This window comes from Neophocaena asiaeorientalis, unplaced genomic scaffold, assembly GCF_003031525.2.
Source record: "Neophocaena asiaeorientalis asiaeorientalis breed wild unplaced genomic scaffold, Neophocaena_asiaeorientalis_V1.1 scaffold484, whole genome shotgun sequence".
Lineage (NCBI taxonomy): Eukaryota > Metazoa > Chordata > Mammalia > Artiodactyla > Phocoenidae > Neophocaena > Neophocaena asiaeorientalis.
In genome coordinates, this window is record NW_020171830.1 from 2,856,528 (window position 1) to 2,874,195 (window position 17,668).

The 17,668-nt window shown below is 40.1% G+C and overlaps 2 protein-coding genes across 5 annotated transcripts in view; both read left to right on the forward strand.

Moving 5' to 3' along the window:
* PPP3CB (protein phosphatase 3 catalytic subunit beta) overlaps positions 1-4,713 on the forward strand; it is a 33,872-nt gene extending 29,159 nt beyond the window's left edge. For 2 of the 4 annotated variants that reach the window (XM_024740782.1, XM_024740790.1), the window contains exons 12-13: positions 1,655-1,684; positions 3,095-4,713. In XM_024740782.1, the coding sequence (XP_024596550.1) occupies positions 1,655-1,684; positions 3,095-3,273 (209 nt within the window). In that variant the 3' untranslated portion in view covers positions 3,274-4,713. The remainder of the gene's footprint in view (positions 1-1,654; positions 1,685-3,094) is intronic. The other 2 variants (XM_024740798.1, XM_024740804.1) reach the window with 1 other exon arrangement.
* Positions 4,714-12,242: 7,529 nt separating this feature from the next.
* MSS51 (MSS51 mitochondrial translational activator) lies at positions 12,243-17,033 on the forward strand. Its single transcript, XM_024740544.1, is given in 8 exon segments — positions 12,243-12,936; positions 12,939-12,972; positions 13,254-13,396; positions 14,190-14,327; positions 14,533-14,868; positions 14,871-15,096; positions 15,409-15,504; positions 15,809-17,033. Coding segments are annotated over 8 exon segments (1,377 nt in total). The 5' UTR covers positions 12,243-12,752; the 3' UTR covers positions 16,029-17,033.
* The last annotated feature ends 635 nt before the right edge of the window (positions 17,034-17,668 follow it).

The following is a 17,668-nucleotide window of genomic DNA, read 5'->3' on the forward strand; positions in this document are numbered from 1 at the left end:
TTTAATTTCTAAATTATAAAGAAAATAGTCCATGTTTTGAAGAATAGGAATTCCAGGGCTGATCCAGTAGAGGTGGGTCATTTATCCCAGTTTTCTGTCTGGACAAATTCCAAGAGTATTTTCCAAGTGTACAGGGCTAGATTTTTTAAATGGTGATTTAAATAAGTACAGTGGGTATACAATAAGTATATCTGCTTTAATTTGTAATATGATTTAACAGTGGAGAAAAATTAATTCTTCCTTTATTCAGTGTTTATGCTCCATTTTTGGGGGTCCCCACTTTACTATCTGATTGAGATTACAAACATCTAATTTAGCCTTCTTTAATTCCTTAGATTCATCAGTGTCCTTTCACATTAATAACTGCTTTGGATAAATTTTATTATTTCTAAATCATGTGTACTGCTAAAAGTTCATTTTAGGAATAATTATTCTAATTGGCCTTATCATTGAAGAAGCAAAGTAGAAGGGATGGAACATTATCAATATTACGAGTTTGTGCACTTTGGGTAAAGTAAGAATTGAGACTTGGCAGTATTATCAGGCAATAATGTCCTCTGCAATCTTTGGTCCTGGTCCTCAGTGTGAGTGCTTTATACAGTTTGAACCCAGAAATGAACCAAAAGAATCTTTGACTACAAAAATATGTATGACTAAATATGTTGAAATTCTCTAAATGGGCCAGAGACAAGCTATACCAAGAATGTATTTCTCATTTATATGACCTATATGTATGTCCATATCATGAAATGAACAGGATTTATTGCCTGTAAGACCTCAGTTCTATCTCTTGATTCCTCTCTAGTTGGTAGATGGGCTTGAAAACATGCTCAGTAGCCTTCTTATCGTCACTTGAGGCTGTTAGTACCTGAGGTAGATTTGAGTTCGTGATACACTGAACATAAATGGATTTTTATATATGTTACACGTTGATATCTTTAGATATTTGGAACACCAGTTATAATAGAAAGGACATTTCTAGTAGATAAGAGGAGTCCTTTTAGATTACCCACAGAGGACAGCACTATGGAACTGTTCTAATTAGAGTAATTCACCAAGTTTACTGACCATAAATTTCATTGTAGCGATACCAACTTTTGCAGCTTATGCTTTGCCCTATGAATTAGAAGGGACAGGAAAAGCTTTGCTGATCCCTTCTAGTTTATATCTTAGGGAACCAACTGGTGATAAGTATTATTTCAGTTAGACATGAAAGAAAAGAATCTCATTCTGTTTGCTCTGCTGCAATTCTACCATCATAATTTCACTCTAGAGAATTTCCTTGTGATTGTGATGGATGTGACATAATAAACATGTTGGAAAATTCTAAGGTCATCAAAATACTGAATTCAAGATGGGTAATTAATACTAGTGTGCATTTGCATGGATGCTGAGGTGTCTGTGTTTACAATAGGTCTATGTGTTCTGTGCTCTGAGCGATGGTGTCTTAGTGCTGTGTGTAAACTGTGCTGTGTCAGGAATTGGGGGATTGGATGGGGCTCTCTAATACGGGTACTATATATGTTAAATTGTAAATGATAATGTAGTATGGGGTACTGTTATATTTTAAGTAATCATTGCCTTTTCTGCTGTACGATATGACCCTTCTCATCTCTCTCATTCATTTTGCATGCCTCTGCTCACTTCTGTACAGCCACAGTTGAGGCTATTGAGGCTGAAAAAGGTACGATCAGAGTCCTTGCACTGGGCAGAGATCTGTGGTGTGTGGGTGGGCATCAGAGAATGTCCTGTGGGTGTGTCTTACTTCTAGCTTGCACAGTCCAAGATGAATCAGACTCACTGACTCATCAAGTTTAACAGTCATATCTTTTTCTTCTTCTTCTTTTTAAATCACAAGGACTGAGTTCCATAGTGACAATTTGGTTTTTTCCCTTTTCTAGTATAGTAATGCAACCAGCATTTAATGTTCCAGAATTCTTTAGAGTACAGCATGTTATGGTATAATATTATAGCATTTACAGTTGCAAATAAAGATCTGTTCCATATTTTGCATGATTCTGTGCTACTCAGATTTTTTAATTCTGAAGTGAAATCCTCTCTAGATGTAGGTTTGGTATACTCATGATATAAAAATGACATACTCATTTTCAGTAATTCACCTGAGAGTGCAGAGTTGTCACTATGATTTTGTGCTGCAGTCTGGGCTAGTGTTTGCTGATAATATTACATCCGTGTATATCATGTATTGGGTTGGTATTCCACGTTGCTGAAAGCTTTGCTGCCCCAACCCCTTACTTGGTTCACATGCACAGACTCTGAGTCCCAGGGATTGCATATTAAAGCAACCAAATTATAACCAATAGTATGGAAATTTTTTTAATGTACATTTTAATAATAGAGGATACATCACTCCAGATGAAGTGAATGAGAAACCATAACAATTGGAGGAGGATTGCCGTTTATTTTGATTTGGGTTTCCAAAGAACAGGCAGTGAATGGCCAGTGAATTAAGGAAAACATATCCTAAAATATGGAACTATAAATACATTTTACAATCTGCCAAACACAGATCTAACTCCTGGAGGCATTTCCTACCTTTTTCATTTCATATTGGTGGTAATGGGGCGATAATACCTTGACCTCCAAGGTAGTTCTGATCTGCTAAATTTTAACTTTCTTTTCTTCTCCCACGCTCTTGGTACAGATTTGTATGTTGAGGATTAACCTTGTTTAGCCTCCTCACTTGCCCCTACTCTTGTTGCTGCCTTACTGTGATAGTCACTGGTGATCTTAGGGCCTGAGGTAGGAGATAATTGATGTAGTAGAAGTCAGGTTGAGACCCTGAGACCATTGCCTGGAGGTCTTGGGGGCAGGGGAGGATTATTTTTGTGTGTGTGTTTTTTTTAAGGCTATGTAACACTTGTCGTCTATGAAGCTGTCATGTTTATATTTAGGTTTAAACATTTCACATTTTTAAGGGGAAATCTAGAATGGGGATAGGCTTCAGTTAAAGTAAGATTTAAATGTTGCTATGTACAACTAATTTCTTTCTTCTTAAAAATCATTAATTATGTTTTTGAAATCTCAGAAATGTTTTTCAATTACTGACTTATCAAATTTGCATTTTGTTAAGCAATACGAGGATTCTCTCCACCACATAGAATCTGCAGTTTTGAAGAGGCAAAGGGTTTGGATAGGATCAATGAGAGAATGCCACCCCGGAAAGATGCTGTACAGCAAGATGGTTTCAATTCTCTGAACACCGCACATGCCACTGAGAACCACGGGACTGGCAACCATGGTGCCCAGTGACCCACGGCTTCCCAGGGACTCTCACAGCTCGGGCCCCAAATGGACAGATCACCCGAGGAGCTGGAGGGGTCGGTCAAGCTGACTGTAAATGTCACAGTCCCTCTGGAGAAACCATTGTGCATTTGAGACCCCAGCCCCCTTCCTGGATGGAGGCTTGAGGGCCCTGGGACATGTTGTGCTATCTGATAAGATTGGGTCATCGCTGCCAAGGTGGAGAGCAGTGAGCAAGGGGCTTGGGGCAATTTCCAGTGGAGGGCAACTACACCTCCATTTATGCTTGTGGTTCACACATTTAAGTTTACAAATGAGATTTCTTTCTCCCCTCAGTAGAATTAGATTTTGTTTTTCAACCATAACTTCAAATACAATCCTAAGAGATAATGTGGACTTTTTTTTTCCCCCATGAAATGTCTTTAAAGGATGAGTTAGCATGGTCTTAAAATACATTTCCGAGGTTACTAAGCTGTGTTTTGAATTATGGGCAAAATGCTGAGAAACCCAGTTGGCATTTATACAAAATGCTGACTTCAGGTCTGTAGTTCCTAAATGTGGCTAATTCTGTAATATAGTCTTGGTATTTTTCAATTATGAATGCATAACCTATTTCTAGGCAGACTCTCTTACTTGTACACAAATCCAAAAACTAATTTAGAATCTTTCTTGCCCAGATCTTTTGAGATTTACACCCCAGAGATTTAAGAAGAAAATCTCTAAATTTCAGAATTATGAAGAATTATAGAATTACTCATTTAAGGTACTTTAAAAGAAGTTTGTACATTGTCAAAGTAAATTTTAATTCAAATCATGTCTGTAAAACTTGACGTATTTTGTGTATGCATGTTTTCATTTTGCAAATATTTAATATATAGACCTATGATGTACAGGTACGACATGTATAGGTTACCTAGATGTTATGAGAAATTTTAGTTTACTGTGAGTACTCAAGTTGCTTAAATAGCCACCAGGGTGATTTACTGCTGGCTTTCTATCATTTTATGTTTTGATGCAAAGGAAATTTTAAAATGTTCTGGAAGTGTTTTTGATTAAGCAGTGCAGCATAGAAGCAACAGTTCTGTTCAGTCATTCAGATGTTAGTGGAAGCATAAAAGTCAAGACTGCATGTTGAACATTTTCTTTTGATAGTTACAGAACTGCTTGGTTAGACTAAATGGAACCATGTGCTAATTTTTCACAATTACTGACCTGTATTGATTGCCACAGTAGTTTGGTATTTCCCTTTACTTTGGTGGCCTGCTTCCCTCATGCCCTGGAATACAACTCAGAGCTCCAGGCAGCGGAACCATCTATTGTTTGTTTGCCAGAAAGTGCACCCTGTATGGTCTCCTTTCTAAGTTGGAAATATTATGCATGTGCAGGACTATTTGAGTATTTTATAAACAGTAGCACACAATAAATTCCATGCATGGGCCGCTGCTCCTATCTCTGTGTTGGGTTTTATTTGGAAGATGTAGTCTGATTTGACCTCATGCAAATCAGAAAATCCTGTTAGTAGAATTGGGATATTCAGAGAAAATTATCTAATGGGTAGTTCATGGTAATATGATGAATTAAATTCTTGTCTTCATAAATTTTTCTTTTTTTTTTTTTACTTTGCTTATACTTGTTTTACATGAGCATTAGTAACTGAGCACTCTGGGTGCCTATTATAGGCCTAAATCTGTTATTTAAAATCAGTGTTTCACTTAACTTTTAATTGAAAGAAAATGTTATTGTCTAGAATTTTGTTACAGTAGTATTTGGAATTTACTAAGTGTTTTAACAATAAGAAAAGAATACTGCACTTTCGTTCTTTGTCACAATCAAAATAAGTATAGAATTTTGCAAATTGAGCGAAATTTGCATATTGTTCAACATTTTATAATAATATAATTGTATAGCAACTTTAATTACATTTTTCAACAATAATTATAATGATACACATTATAAAGCATTAATTTAGGGACTTCCCTGGTGGTCCAGTGGTTAAGACTTCGCCTTCCAATGCATAGGGTGTGGGTTCGATCCCTGGTCAGGGAGTTAAGATCCCACATGCTTCGCGGCCCAAAAAATAACCAAAACATAAAACAGAAGCAGTACTGTAACAAATTCAATAAAGACTTTTAAAAAAAGCATTAATTTAAATTGAAGTATATATACATGCCTAATTCAAGGTAGCAAACAGAACTCAAATTGTTGATCATTACAGCTTCTGCTTGCTGTAATATTAACTTGCATCCCAGTCCATGAGCTGCCTTTACAGTTATTATGTACTGTATACCTTAAATATTCTCTTGATGTTATTGGTCTATGAAAACTATGCATCTCTAAATTAAAAGCTTAACTAATATATCAGGTAGCAGGAACTTCTTTAGTTCCTTAGGTCCATTACTAGGGTTATATAGTGTTTATGGGAATCATGGGTAAACATAAAATATCATTAGCAAATCAGAAGAATTAGGGTTAATGGCAAAAATTAAGAAGAAAATAAGAGGAAGGAATGGAACTCAAAAAAAGTGGTATACATGAAGAGTGGTAAAAATCACCCAGTGCCTCATAGATCCCTTCCTACTTTTTTTTTTTTTAATTTATTTTATTTATTTTTTGGCTGAGTTGGGTCTTTGTTGCTGTGCACGGGCTTTCTCTAGTTGCAGAGAGCGGGGGCTTCTCGTTGCGGTGCGTGGGCTTCTCATTGCGGTGGCTTCTCTTCTTGCGGAGCATGGGCTCTAGGCTCGCGGGCTCTAGAGCACAGGCTCAGTAGCTGTGGCTCACAGGCTTAGTTGCTCCGCAGCATGTGGGATCTTCCCAGACCAGGGCTTGAACCTGTGTCCCCTGCATTGGCAGGAGGATTCTTCACCACTGCACCACCAGGGAAGCCCCCTTTGTACTTGTTGAATAGGAGGCTCTTTCTAGTCTGTCTTCTAACTAGTTTCACAACGAACCATAGAAGTACTTTTAAAGGTTTTTTTTTTAAATGTAACTCATGATGAATGCAAATTGTGAAAAGTTCAGATCTTTCTAAATTGTACATTTAAATGTCTACCGGAACAGTAGTAATGATGGTGAAATGTAAACTATTCAATGTCAATTTTTTTCTATATATCATCTCCCTTTATATTCAAAGATGACACTTCTGAGTTAGAAAAGACAATCTGAGTTCTTTTACCTTTTGCAGTTCAGCCATTAACAAACCTCAAAACCTTTCAATTTTCTGCCAGTTAAATTTGAAATTGGCCTGAAACCTTTGCTTAAAATGAATTACCCCTATTTTATTCAGGATTTTTGCCTGTTGCAACTGATTTTCCTTTGTCCACAGCTATTCTACATAATGTTATGTAATGTTTTTTTGCATCCTTAACACTTTTCTTCCACCTTCCCTGCTTGTAGTTTGTGCTTTCTACAGTTTGGGGTTCCTTTGGAATCCATTCTCTGCGTCTGTTCATGCATAGATTTATTTGCCACGGTCCAGGACCTTATTGCAAGTGGTTCTGTTCCCCAATTTGCTGATGTTCACAGAGGCAGGTAAGTGACATAGCTGGGGCCACATATAAGCAGCGTCAGGTCGTAGAGTCATATAGGACCACTGCACTAACAACTCTGATAGGTTCTGGAGCTTGATAGCTCTAAGTGAAAAGGAGCTAGAAATGTGGAATTAAATTCCCTGGATCAGCATCCATTACAGGAAGGAATGAGATGTTTGAGTTCTTTTCTATTTTCTCTTCCTAGAAATAGTGTGTGTTTTTGGTCTTGCTTACTTTAATATTCCAGAAAATTTTATTCCTCTTTTAAAATAAACAGGTGGAATGCCCCTGATGACATTCACTCAGAAAGTGTCTTGCTCTCCTTTCAGGGAAATTGAATTTTACAAATTAATTCTGGACGTTTCCCCTCCAGTTGATTTCTTTCTGTACCATTAAATGACCATTTGTATTCTCCTTTTCTGGGTATCATATTTGTACTTAAACCTACATTGGTCACTGTTGAGTTGTGTTTGAGCAGTGTTTGTTATGTTAAAAAGGACTTGGGCCTTGGGAGAACTCATCCTGTGTCTAGATTGACATCTAGAACTCTAGGGGTTCCTGTTCCTCTGGGCTAGTGTTTACCTTTTCCAATCAAATACTGACTTCTGAACTAATCCCAAGGGCTTTTTCCTGACGCTGTGGACTGGGAGCAGAAATGCTGCCTTAATAAGAGAGGTCCAGGAAGCAGTAAGCTTCATCTTTCCTCAGCCTGCCTGGCCTTTGGTGAGTTTGGGAGTGTTAACAGAGTTCTGAGCCTTCCTGGCAGAGAAGGAAGGTCAGAAAGAAGTCCAAGGGCAGGGCGCCAGGTCCTTATTTGCCTCGTTAGGGAGAATTCAGTGTTGTCTCTCTGGTTGGCAGGGCATACCTAATCACAGAGACTCAGCATTTCAGCAGTTTGCAAAGGAAAGTGATATGAAGGGACAGCTGCAAATCAGCCACAACGTAGATCTGAGGAGATCAAGCATTTACTTCACTTGGAAGAAAGAGAGAAGGAAGGAAGCTGAGGGCTTAGCAGGGTAAGTTACTTTTCCATCAACTCCTCTGCTTGCTTAGTTTATAGTTGAGTAAAGTATTTATCACTCCAGGGAGTGTTAATCACTGATAAAGCAGCTGAATGTTGTCCTAATAGCAATGTTTGTAATGTGTTTCTCCTTTTCTTTTTCTCTTTCCTAACCCCTTTTGAGGATCCCCAATGATGAGCTTCACTCACCCTTCTCTTCCCTACCACCTAAAGACATTTTTTGTTTGCTGGTGAATTTGAGAAAATTAGATGGGCCTCACTGGTCTGGGATGGTGAGAAGATGACTATGATTTAGGTGAAATTTGAGGCTGTTGGTGGTAAGGAGGGGTGAATATGGGAGACCTAGGTGTGGGGATAAGCTAGCTAATATTTTAGAGAATTTAGAGATGAAGGATAAGAGTTTTTGTAGGCCATCTAGTTCATGTCTCCTCTCCTCTCCAGTCCTTGGTGTTGGTGTTCTCTCTCTTATATACTGGGAATAAATTAGACCCCAAGTCACTGCCTTTGTTTCTCTCAGGTCAACTCCCCACCCCCGAACTAGGAGGATACTAGGCCTCATTGCAGGAAAGTTAGAACTAGGGGGCCTGGGTACACAAACTCAGACATGAGCCTGATGATATATACAGATGCAAATGCAAAGACCTGGCTCCTCAATCCCGCCTTCTTACCTTCCTGCCAGAAAATTATCCATTTGTATCAGGAACCCACTGTAGACACAGAGGAAAATATGGCATCAGGGATTTCACCAACTTCATGCCTCCCCAAGCTGTGTGATCCCTTGACTTCCAGCCAGTTCAGCCAGTCTTCCAGTGGACTTAATCTTCCTTTGGAGGAAGACCTCTCATTGGAAAGGTGGATAAGTACCTTTCTGGTCTTAATTGGCTTCCATTGCAGAATAAAGGCCTTTGGTTGAATATCAGGAAGATATTTATTATTACTTCTGGAATTTAAGACTCAATTTATCTCAAAGATACTTTTCCTCCATACCTGTAAAGAAAAGATGAGTCCATTCTTTCAAGGTTTAAGAAGGTGGTGTCTTGCCAGAGGGGGCTGGGTAGATACAGCATATGAGTACTTATTCTAGAATTGCAGTGGTTCTGGGAATGTGATGAGAATGTTTGGTGATTAAAAGTGGAGGAAAGGGCTTCCCTGGTGGCACAGTGGTTAAGAATCCACCTGCAAGTGCAGGAGACACAGGTTTGAGCCCTGGTTCGGGAAGATCCCACATGATGCAGAGCAACTAAGCCCGTGTGTCACAACTACTAAGGCTGCACTGTAGTGCTCGCAAGCCACAACTACTGACGCCTGCATGCCTAGAGCCCGTGCTCCGCAACAAGAGAAGCCACTGCAATGGGAGGCCTGCGCACCGCAATGAAGAGTAGCCCCCACTCGCCGCAACTAGAGAAAGCCTGTGCGCAGCAACAAAGACCCAATGCAGCCAAAAATAAATAAATTAAAAAAAAAAAAAAGTGGAGGGAAGAGCCAGGTCAGTTTTTGGAAATGGTGTCCTAAGGTTTGAAGGCAATTCCATCTACCCTTTAGGAAAGAGAGATAACCCTTAAATCCTAAAATAATGTACTATCTTTAGGTCTAATTTCTTCTTTATTGGTGGGAATGTAGAAGATACGATACGCAGATGAACTTAGTTATCTCTGTTTTGTGGACTCTGAAACTGGCCGTTCATCTGTGGGATGAGGGGGGAGAATAGGGGTGGAATGCAAGGACAAGAAGAAAGAAACTACAAAGGAAAATCAAATTAGTTCCTCCATTAACCTGAGGACCGTGGTTTGCAAGAGCCATGTTGTAAGATAATGGATATTAGCTGGATGATTTGGGGAGGGTTTTTGTTTGATTGTTCTGCCACCTACATCTCAGCTGAATGATCATTCTGGAGTTTTTTCCTAACAGATCTAGTTCAGAAGGATTAAATGTCAGACCATTTTTGTAACAAAACACAATTCTTGATTTGAACTTTTACCTCATTCACAATAAAAACAACCACTGTTAGCATTATCCTCTTCATTTCCCTGTCCCTGGAGGCAGTTTATCTGGGGAATAAAACAATTTTTTAGCTTCAAAATCTCTATAGATACCTTTCTTCTTTTTTAAATTGAGGTGAAATTCACATAACATAAAATTAATCCTTTTAAAGTGAGCAATTAAATGACATTGAGTACATTCACATTGTTGTGCACCCACTACCTCTATCTAGTTCTAAAACATTTTCATCACACCCCCCACAAAGCCTATAACCATTATCAGTTACTCCTCATTCCCCCTTCCACCCAGCCCTTGGCAACTACGGATCTGCTTTGTCTCTGAAGTTACCTATTCTTGATATTTCATATAAATGGAATCATATAATGTGTTGTTTTGTGTTTGGCTTCTTTAACTTAGCATAATGTTTTTGAGGTTCATCCACGTTGTACCATGTATCAGTACATTTCTTTTTATGGCTGAATTTATATATATATACATATATATATATACACACACACACATATATGTGTATATATGTCTCCCAATTTGTTCATTTATCTTTTGATAACCTTTAGTTTGTTTCTACCTTTTGGCTACTGTGAATAGTGCTGCTATGGACATTTGTGTATAAGCATTTGTTTGCATACCTGTTTTCAGTTATTTTGGATGTATACCTAAGAGTGAAATTGCTGGGTCATATGATAATTCTCTATTTAACTTTTTGCAGAGCTGCCATACTGTTTTGCACAGCAGCTGTACCATTTTACATTCCTACCATCAGTGCAGGAAGGTTCCGGTTTTTCTGCATCCTCACCAACACTTGTTGTTTCCTAGTTTTTTGATGATAGCCATCCTAATGGTAGTAAAGTGGTGTCCGTGGTTTTGATTTGCTTTTGATTAGTCGTGTTGAGTATCATGTGCTTCTTGGAAATTTGTATATTTTCTTTGGAGAAATGTCTATTCAAGTCTTTTGCCCATTTTGTAATTGGGCTGTTTGTTGTTGTTGAGTTTCAGGTGTTCTTTACATATTCAGGATATTAATCTCTTATCAGATATATGATTTACAAGTATTTTCTCCCATTCTATGGGTTGCCATTTCACTTTGTCCTTTGATGCACAAAAGTTTTAAAATTTTGATATAGTCCAGTTTATCTATTTTTTCTTTTATTGCTTGTGCTTTTGGTGTCGTATTCAAGAACTTGGCAAATCCAGTATCATGAAGCTTTTCCCCTGTGTTCTTCTAAGACTTTATAGTGGTTTTTTTTTTAACATGAAAGTTACCATTAAAAATTTTTTTTTTAATTAGTTAATTTATTTTTGGCTGTGTTGGGTCTTCGTTGCTGCACGCAGGCTTCAGTAGTTGTGGCTCATGGGCACTAGAGTGCAGGCTCAGTAGTTGTGGTGCACGGCCTTAGTTGCTCTGCGGCATGTGGGAGCTTCCCGGAGCAGGGATTGAGCCCGTGTCCCCTGCATTGGCAGGTGGATTCTTAACCACTGTGCCACCAGGGAAGCCCCTAAGACTTTATAGTTTTATCTCTTACACTTAGGTCTTTAGACTTAATAATCCAGCTCAAACCATTCTAGTTCCTTAGTTCCCAGAATTTTCCCATCTACATTTGTTATGGTCACACTCTTCTTTGTGTTTAGAGTTCCTGTTTCCCTATCTTTGTGTATTCACAGTATTGCCATATTTCATGGTCTGTTCCAACTGCTGCTTCATAAAGTCTGTCTGTAGCTCACCAACTGAGAGACTCTCTTCTTCTGATCTCCCATTAGTGCTCTAGTTTCACTTTTCTTGTAGGATTTATACACTGCCTTATATTATAGTTTATATCTAACGTCTAAGACATATAGATGTTAAGTATGTTTTTTCACATTTGTTTCTGTTATAGTATTTTGCAAATGATTTTATCTGTTTATCAATAAATATTTATGTTTTATTTTTTCCAATATAGTCCCTTTTGTTTACTCAGCCCTCGTGGAAGGAATGGGAAAAGACAGGCCAGGGAAGGAGGACACCACAAGAGTTCTCTCTAGGTAGTGAGTGGGTGTGGGTTTAGTTCTACTTCAGAGCTCACCTTTTTAGAAAATTTTCCTAATAATGTGCATAACTTGGCATTGTAGTGCTAGTGCTCATTTGGTATTGCATTTGATTTCTACTTTTTGGTTTATTGCTTATAAATGTGATGATAGGTCTTTTAAAATGAATGTTTTCCTTCCCCAACTAGATTAGATTGACTGTTTCTCTAGTTAGATGGTAGTTTCGGACAACCAAAACTTTTTTTTTTTTTTTTTTTTTTGCAGTACGCGGGTCTCTCACTGTTGTGGCCTCTCCCGTTGCGGAGCACAGGCTCCGGACGCACAGGCTCAGCGGCCATGGCTCACGGGCCCAGCCGCTCCGCGGCATGTGGGATCTTCCCGGACCGGGGCACGAATCCGTGTCCCCTGCATCGGCAGTTGGACTCTCAACCACTGCGCCACCAGGGAAGCCCAACCAAAACTTTTGTTGCTTTTTCCTCTAAGTTGATGTTTTAAAATACACGAATAGTATACGAATATATTCTTTGTATAAAAAGTCACACATTACAAACAAGTCTAAAGTTCCTTTTTATCGATCCAATTCCCATCCTAGTGCCTTCTCCCCTCCTCAGAGTTAATCACTGTTATCAATTTTATATGAGCCCTGCCAGACTTTTCTAGGCATCTATATTATATATAGAACTTCATGTATAATACATATATGTATAATTATAGTCACATAATTATTTCTCTTTTTCACAACTGCCTGTGGTGATCAATAATCTGTAGATATGAAATAAATCTTACTGATACCTGGGCCTGAGAGACTGGAATGACAAGTGAAAGGTCAAACATACGAAAAAGCATCATATGTGTCCAACTTACAAAATTCCATTCCATATCTGTTCTACGTATAGTCCCCAGGTATCACTGGACAGGCCATGGCTCCATGGTCCTGATGACGAAGGCACAAGAAACTCCCCTCATCAGTGGCTCCCGTGGTTGTGACCCCACCCACAGTTGTGACTCCTGTGCCTCTGAGCCTCTCAAAACCTGGCCCTAGCATTGATACACTTGGCTTCTTCTCCTTGGAGAATAATGTTCCTGGCCTATCCCAGCTGATCCTTCAAAGCTGAACATGAAAAGCTATGAGGAATACAAGTGAGTGACTAGCTCTATGGAAGAGTGATATATTGTCACTGGTAGAAGTGATTCATAAGGTGGAGAGGGAGTATAGCTTGGGGAATATGGGGTATTTGCAATGAGGGATTTTCTCATCCTGACTTTTGCCAGTTTTATTACTATAGAAGAAATATAATTTGCTTAAAAGAGAAACAATGGGAGTAGGAGAGGTGCAAATATATAGGAGGCAAGGTAAGAGTCATGAGAAATTTTGGAAGTGTTTTTCCTATTGCCACTCCTTCTTCATGCTGTTTCTGCAGGTTGGTGCTAGATGGGGATACTCCTGTATCAAGCTTTGGATATCGATCCCTTCAAGAAATGTTCCAGAAGATGGAGGACACATTCCGATTCTGTGCTCACTGTAAAGTACTCCCTAGTGGCCTTTCAAACTCCAGGGTCCTCTGGCAAGAGGTGATTAGTTGGGGGCTAATAGGGGAGACATCCGGAATGATCCTATTCTAAGACCTCATTGCAGGAGGAAAGTTCTGAGAATTTTCAGAATAACTTCAGGCTTGCTCCTCATTTTGTGTGATCTAGGCCACAGAGAAATTAGAAAAGGGTTGCTTATAAGGCTCCTGATTATTTTGGTATTATGGGGAGGTTAGACAGAGACCAGAGTATAATCATTTCTACCTCTCTCCTCTTTTTTTTTTTTTTTTTTTTTTTTTTTTTTCGCAATTGCGGAGCACAAGCTCCGGATGCGCAGGCTCAGCGGCCATGGCTCACGGGCCTAGCTGCTCTGCGGCATGTGTGATCTTCCTGGACTGGGGCACGAACCCGTGTCCCCTGCATTGGCAGGCAGACTCTTAACCACTGCGCCACCAGGGAAGCCCTACCTCTCTTCTCTTGAGCACTTAAGTGGTAAGACCGTATCTGTCTGGGGAGGTTGGGGTCAAGCCACACCTGTGATAACAGGGCAGCCACAAACTCCTGCTGTTTTTTTGTTTCTGTAAGGGATGTAAAAAGTTAGTTCTAGACAGAGGCTGAGGTGTCACTGTAACCCAAGAGAAAAATTACATTCCCACTCCCTCCTGCCTCCTGTGCCAAACATAGTCCCCAAATTTGCTGCAGCAGCTGTCATTCCTCTCCCTACTTTCCTCACCCGGTGATCTTTCTTCCCAGGTGCAGGAATATCAGTTCCCTTCCCCAGGAGTCCCCCATTCACCTTTGAGGTATAGGAACATCTGTTTCTGGGCCTCATTCTCTCAGGTGCAGAAGTGTCTATTACTGTGGTCCAGAGTGCCAGAAGTCAGACTGGCCAGCACACAGGAGGGTTTGTCAAGAGCTGCATCTTGTAGCTGTGGACCGTCTCATGGAATGGCCTCTGGTCACAGGTGGAGTGACAGTATTGGGGAATTTTGCCATAATGGTCATAGTTGATGGTACTTGGAGAAATATATGAAAGCATGTTGTTTTGAGGAAAAAATGAGGAACTGAGTGGGACAGGGCAGTCTTGGGGACAGGTTGGGAGAATGAACATGGAGGGAATATTGAAGCCAGGGAAGGATTAGGTCATTTCTTATTCCTTCTTTCCTGCAGGTGATTTTGTCCTTCCCTCAGGACCTTGGTCTTGGCTGACTGAAGGCGCACAGGGCTGGGACACCTGGTTTTCTATGTGACGTTTACAGCTGGAGGCTACTCTGGATGCTATGCTTGGTAGTCAGGCCATGACCACCCTGTGGGCCAGTGTAGGATGGCCAGGGCCAGATCCAGATGTCCTGCAGGGCTCTTTGAAGCGGTTGCTGACAGATGCCCTGTCACGGCCCTTGACACTGGGCTTTGGGCTTCGGGCCTTGGGGATAAATGTTGGGAAGGTCGGGGGAAGCACAGTGCACGTGGTTGGTGCTTCTCATGCAGAGACATTCCTCACTCACCCTGGGACTATGATGAACTTGGCTACGTGTTTCCTGGGCACCTTGGCCTCCATGTAATCATGGTGGGTGTAGATGTAGCTGCTGGCTTTTCACAGAGTGCCTCACCTTCACTCCTGGAACCTGGCACAGTTCAGCTTAGTAGCCATAGGGGCCTCTAACATGACTTCTGGGAGGAGCAAGTAGAGTCTGGGCAGATAGCCCATCCAGATTTGGTGGTGGCATTCCATCCAGGGTAAGAGTCATTTGTTTGGGGGAATACAGGGTCGGTCCTCTGGGAGTTTTCCATCCTGGCTCTTGTACCTTTGGAACCCCATTCATTTGGTCAGGTTAAGCGTAATATAATGAAGACCTTGGTTGATCATTAGCCACATGTGCTACACCTGGGTCCATAATTTTCCATTAAAGAATCTGGGGCGGGTGATGGTGGTAAATGAGCATTGGAGATGAGCAAGGTGAGGGGTGGACGCAGTCAAAGAAGTATGTTGGTTAGGGTCTACCTTAGCGTTTCCCCTTTCTATTCGCATCTCCATTTTTGTTCCATAGGTTTCCATGCTTCCCCGGACCTGATGGAGGCTTGGCTGTCCACCCTCTTGCTACTTCGTGATTATGAGATCCCTACAATGATTACTGTTTACAGGTTTTGACCTCCTCCTATTTGTGATACCTCCCCAATTCACTCACACCTCTATGTAGATGAGCTCATTTCTCTCCCCCTTGCTCATCTTCTGCCTTCTGGTGAGGATTTTCTTCCTTCCCATGCTTGGCTTTCTCATCCCTTCAAAGTGCTATGCTAGTTAATTGAGTAGTTAGTCTAGACATTTGGGAGGGAGGGATAGCTGTTGCGTTAGTCCAGCCTTAGGTAATTTTTGGGATTGATGAGCAGTTCCTCTCCTATCTCTTTCATAATCAGCAGAGCAATTTTTCTTATCTGTCTCCCATAGCCAGCAGGAGTTGGCAGCCTCTTTGCAGATCTTGGTGGACCTGGATACACACATCACAGCCTGTGGAGCTAATCCTTTTGCGTCCCTCAAACCTGAACAGGTCTACTCCAACCCCAACAAGCAGCCAGTATACTGCAGTGCCTACTATATCATGTTTCTTGGAAGCTCCTGCCAGCTGGATAAGAGGCAATTGGAAGAGAAAGTAAATGGCAGGGTATAAATAGCTGAGCCAGATCCTGACTGGATGTCTAGAAAATGCAGAGATTGTGATGAAATTACCTGCTGATGCCAGATTATTGCCAACTTTCAAATCCACTATATCGTAAACTTAATTCATTTGTCCTGGTAGATTCTAAGCTGAATGGGAGATCCTGTATGATGTGACTCATTTCCAAGAGGTTAGCCACATGTAGCTTCTAGAGACAGGATTCTAGATTTAGTGTGTGGAGACAGGATTCTAGATTTAGTGTGTGGCAAAAGGCCCTTATATCAATCTTTGTAGAGCCTTAAGTTCCTAAGAGTTTCCTTCATGAGAAAGTTATATGTTTTGACTTTAACCGGATGGCCCCAAGGAGAAGAATGGCACCTTATTCTTCTGAAAAAGACTTTCTTCTTATACAGCAATTTGGGCTAAAAAATGCAGAAGTCTTAATGACTTGAAGTAGTGGAAAAATGAGGAAGTCAGAGAAGTGGTTGGGAACATGGGGGAGGTTGTGAGGATTGGCACACTGTTCTACTTCCTGGCTTTTTCAAGATACATGTCTCATTTTCCTATTTTCTCTTGGGGACTTCTAATTTTAGAGCAGCTTTTTGCCCTTGTGTTGTATTTTAGGTATCCCAGAGTGTATCAGGGTTACTTGAATACACTGGAGTTTGTTATCACCTGGTCTATACCACAATAAACTCCGTTTGGGGCTTCTTAAGTCACTTGTTTTATCTTATTTCCTATTCACTGCCAAGTGTTACTTGTCTACACAGAACATCTCAAGATTGGAGGTTTCTGTCTTGCCAAAGGAGTGATTAACATCAGCTCTCTGTTTGGGTCTGCCATTCTACCACACCCTGTCTGTTGTCATCCTTCTCTTATCACACTCTCAGGATTAGGATATTCCCTAGATATTCATTTCTACAACTTGCTGTGACCTCAGCCTCTCCACTTACATCCAGAATATATATATAGAACTCTTACAACTCGATAATAAAAGGACAAATAACTCAATTTAAAAGTGGGCAAATGATCTGAATAGATGTTTCTCCAAAGAAGATATACAAATGATCAATCAGCACATGAAAAGATGCTCAACATCGTTAGTCATCTGGAAATACAAATCAAAACCACAATGAAAGAAAGTGCTTCTTTTGCTAGGATGACAACAATAAAAAAGACAGATAATAACAAGTGTTAACGAGGATGTAGAGAAATTGCAGCCCTCATACACTGCTAGTTGGGATGTAAAATGGTGCAGCTATTTTGGAAAACAGTCTGGCAGTTTCTCAAGAAGTTAAACATTAAGTTACCATTTGATCCAGTTATTCTGCTCCTAGGTGTGTACTCATGAGAAATGAAACTATTTGTGCACAAATGTTCACAGCAGCATTATAAATAATAGCCAAAAGGTAAAAATAACCCAAGCGTCCATCAACTTGTGAATAGATAAACAAAATGTGGCATATACATATAATGAAATATTTGGCCATAGAAAAGAATGAAGTACTGATTCATGCTGCAACATGGATGAACTTTGAAAATACACTCATCCATGTTCATGTTAAGTGAAAATCCAGTCATAAAAGACCACATATTAAAAAAAAAAAAAAAAGACCACATATTGTCTGAGTGCATTTATATAAAATGTCTAG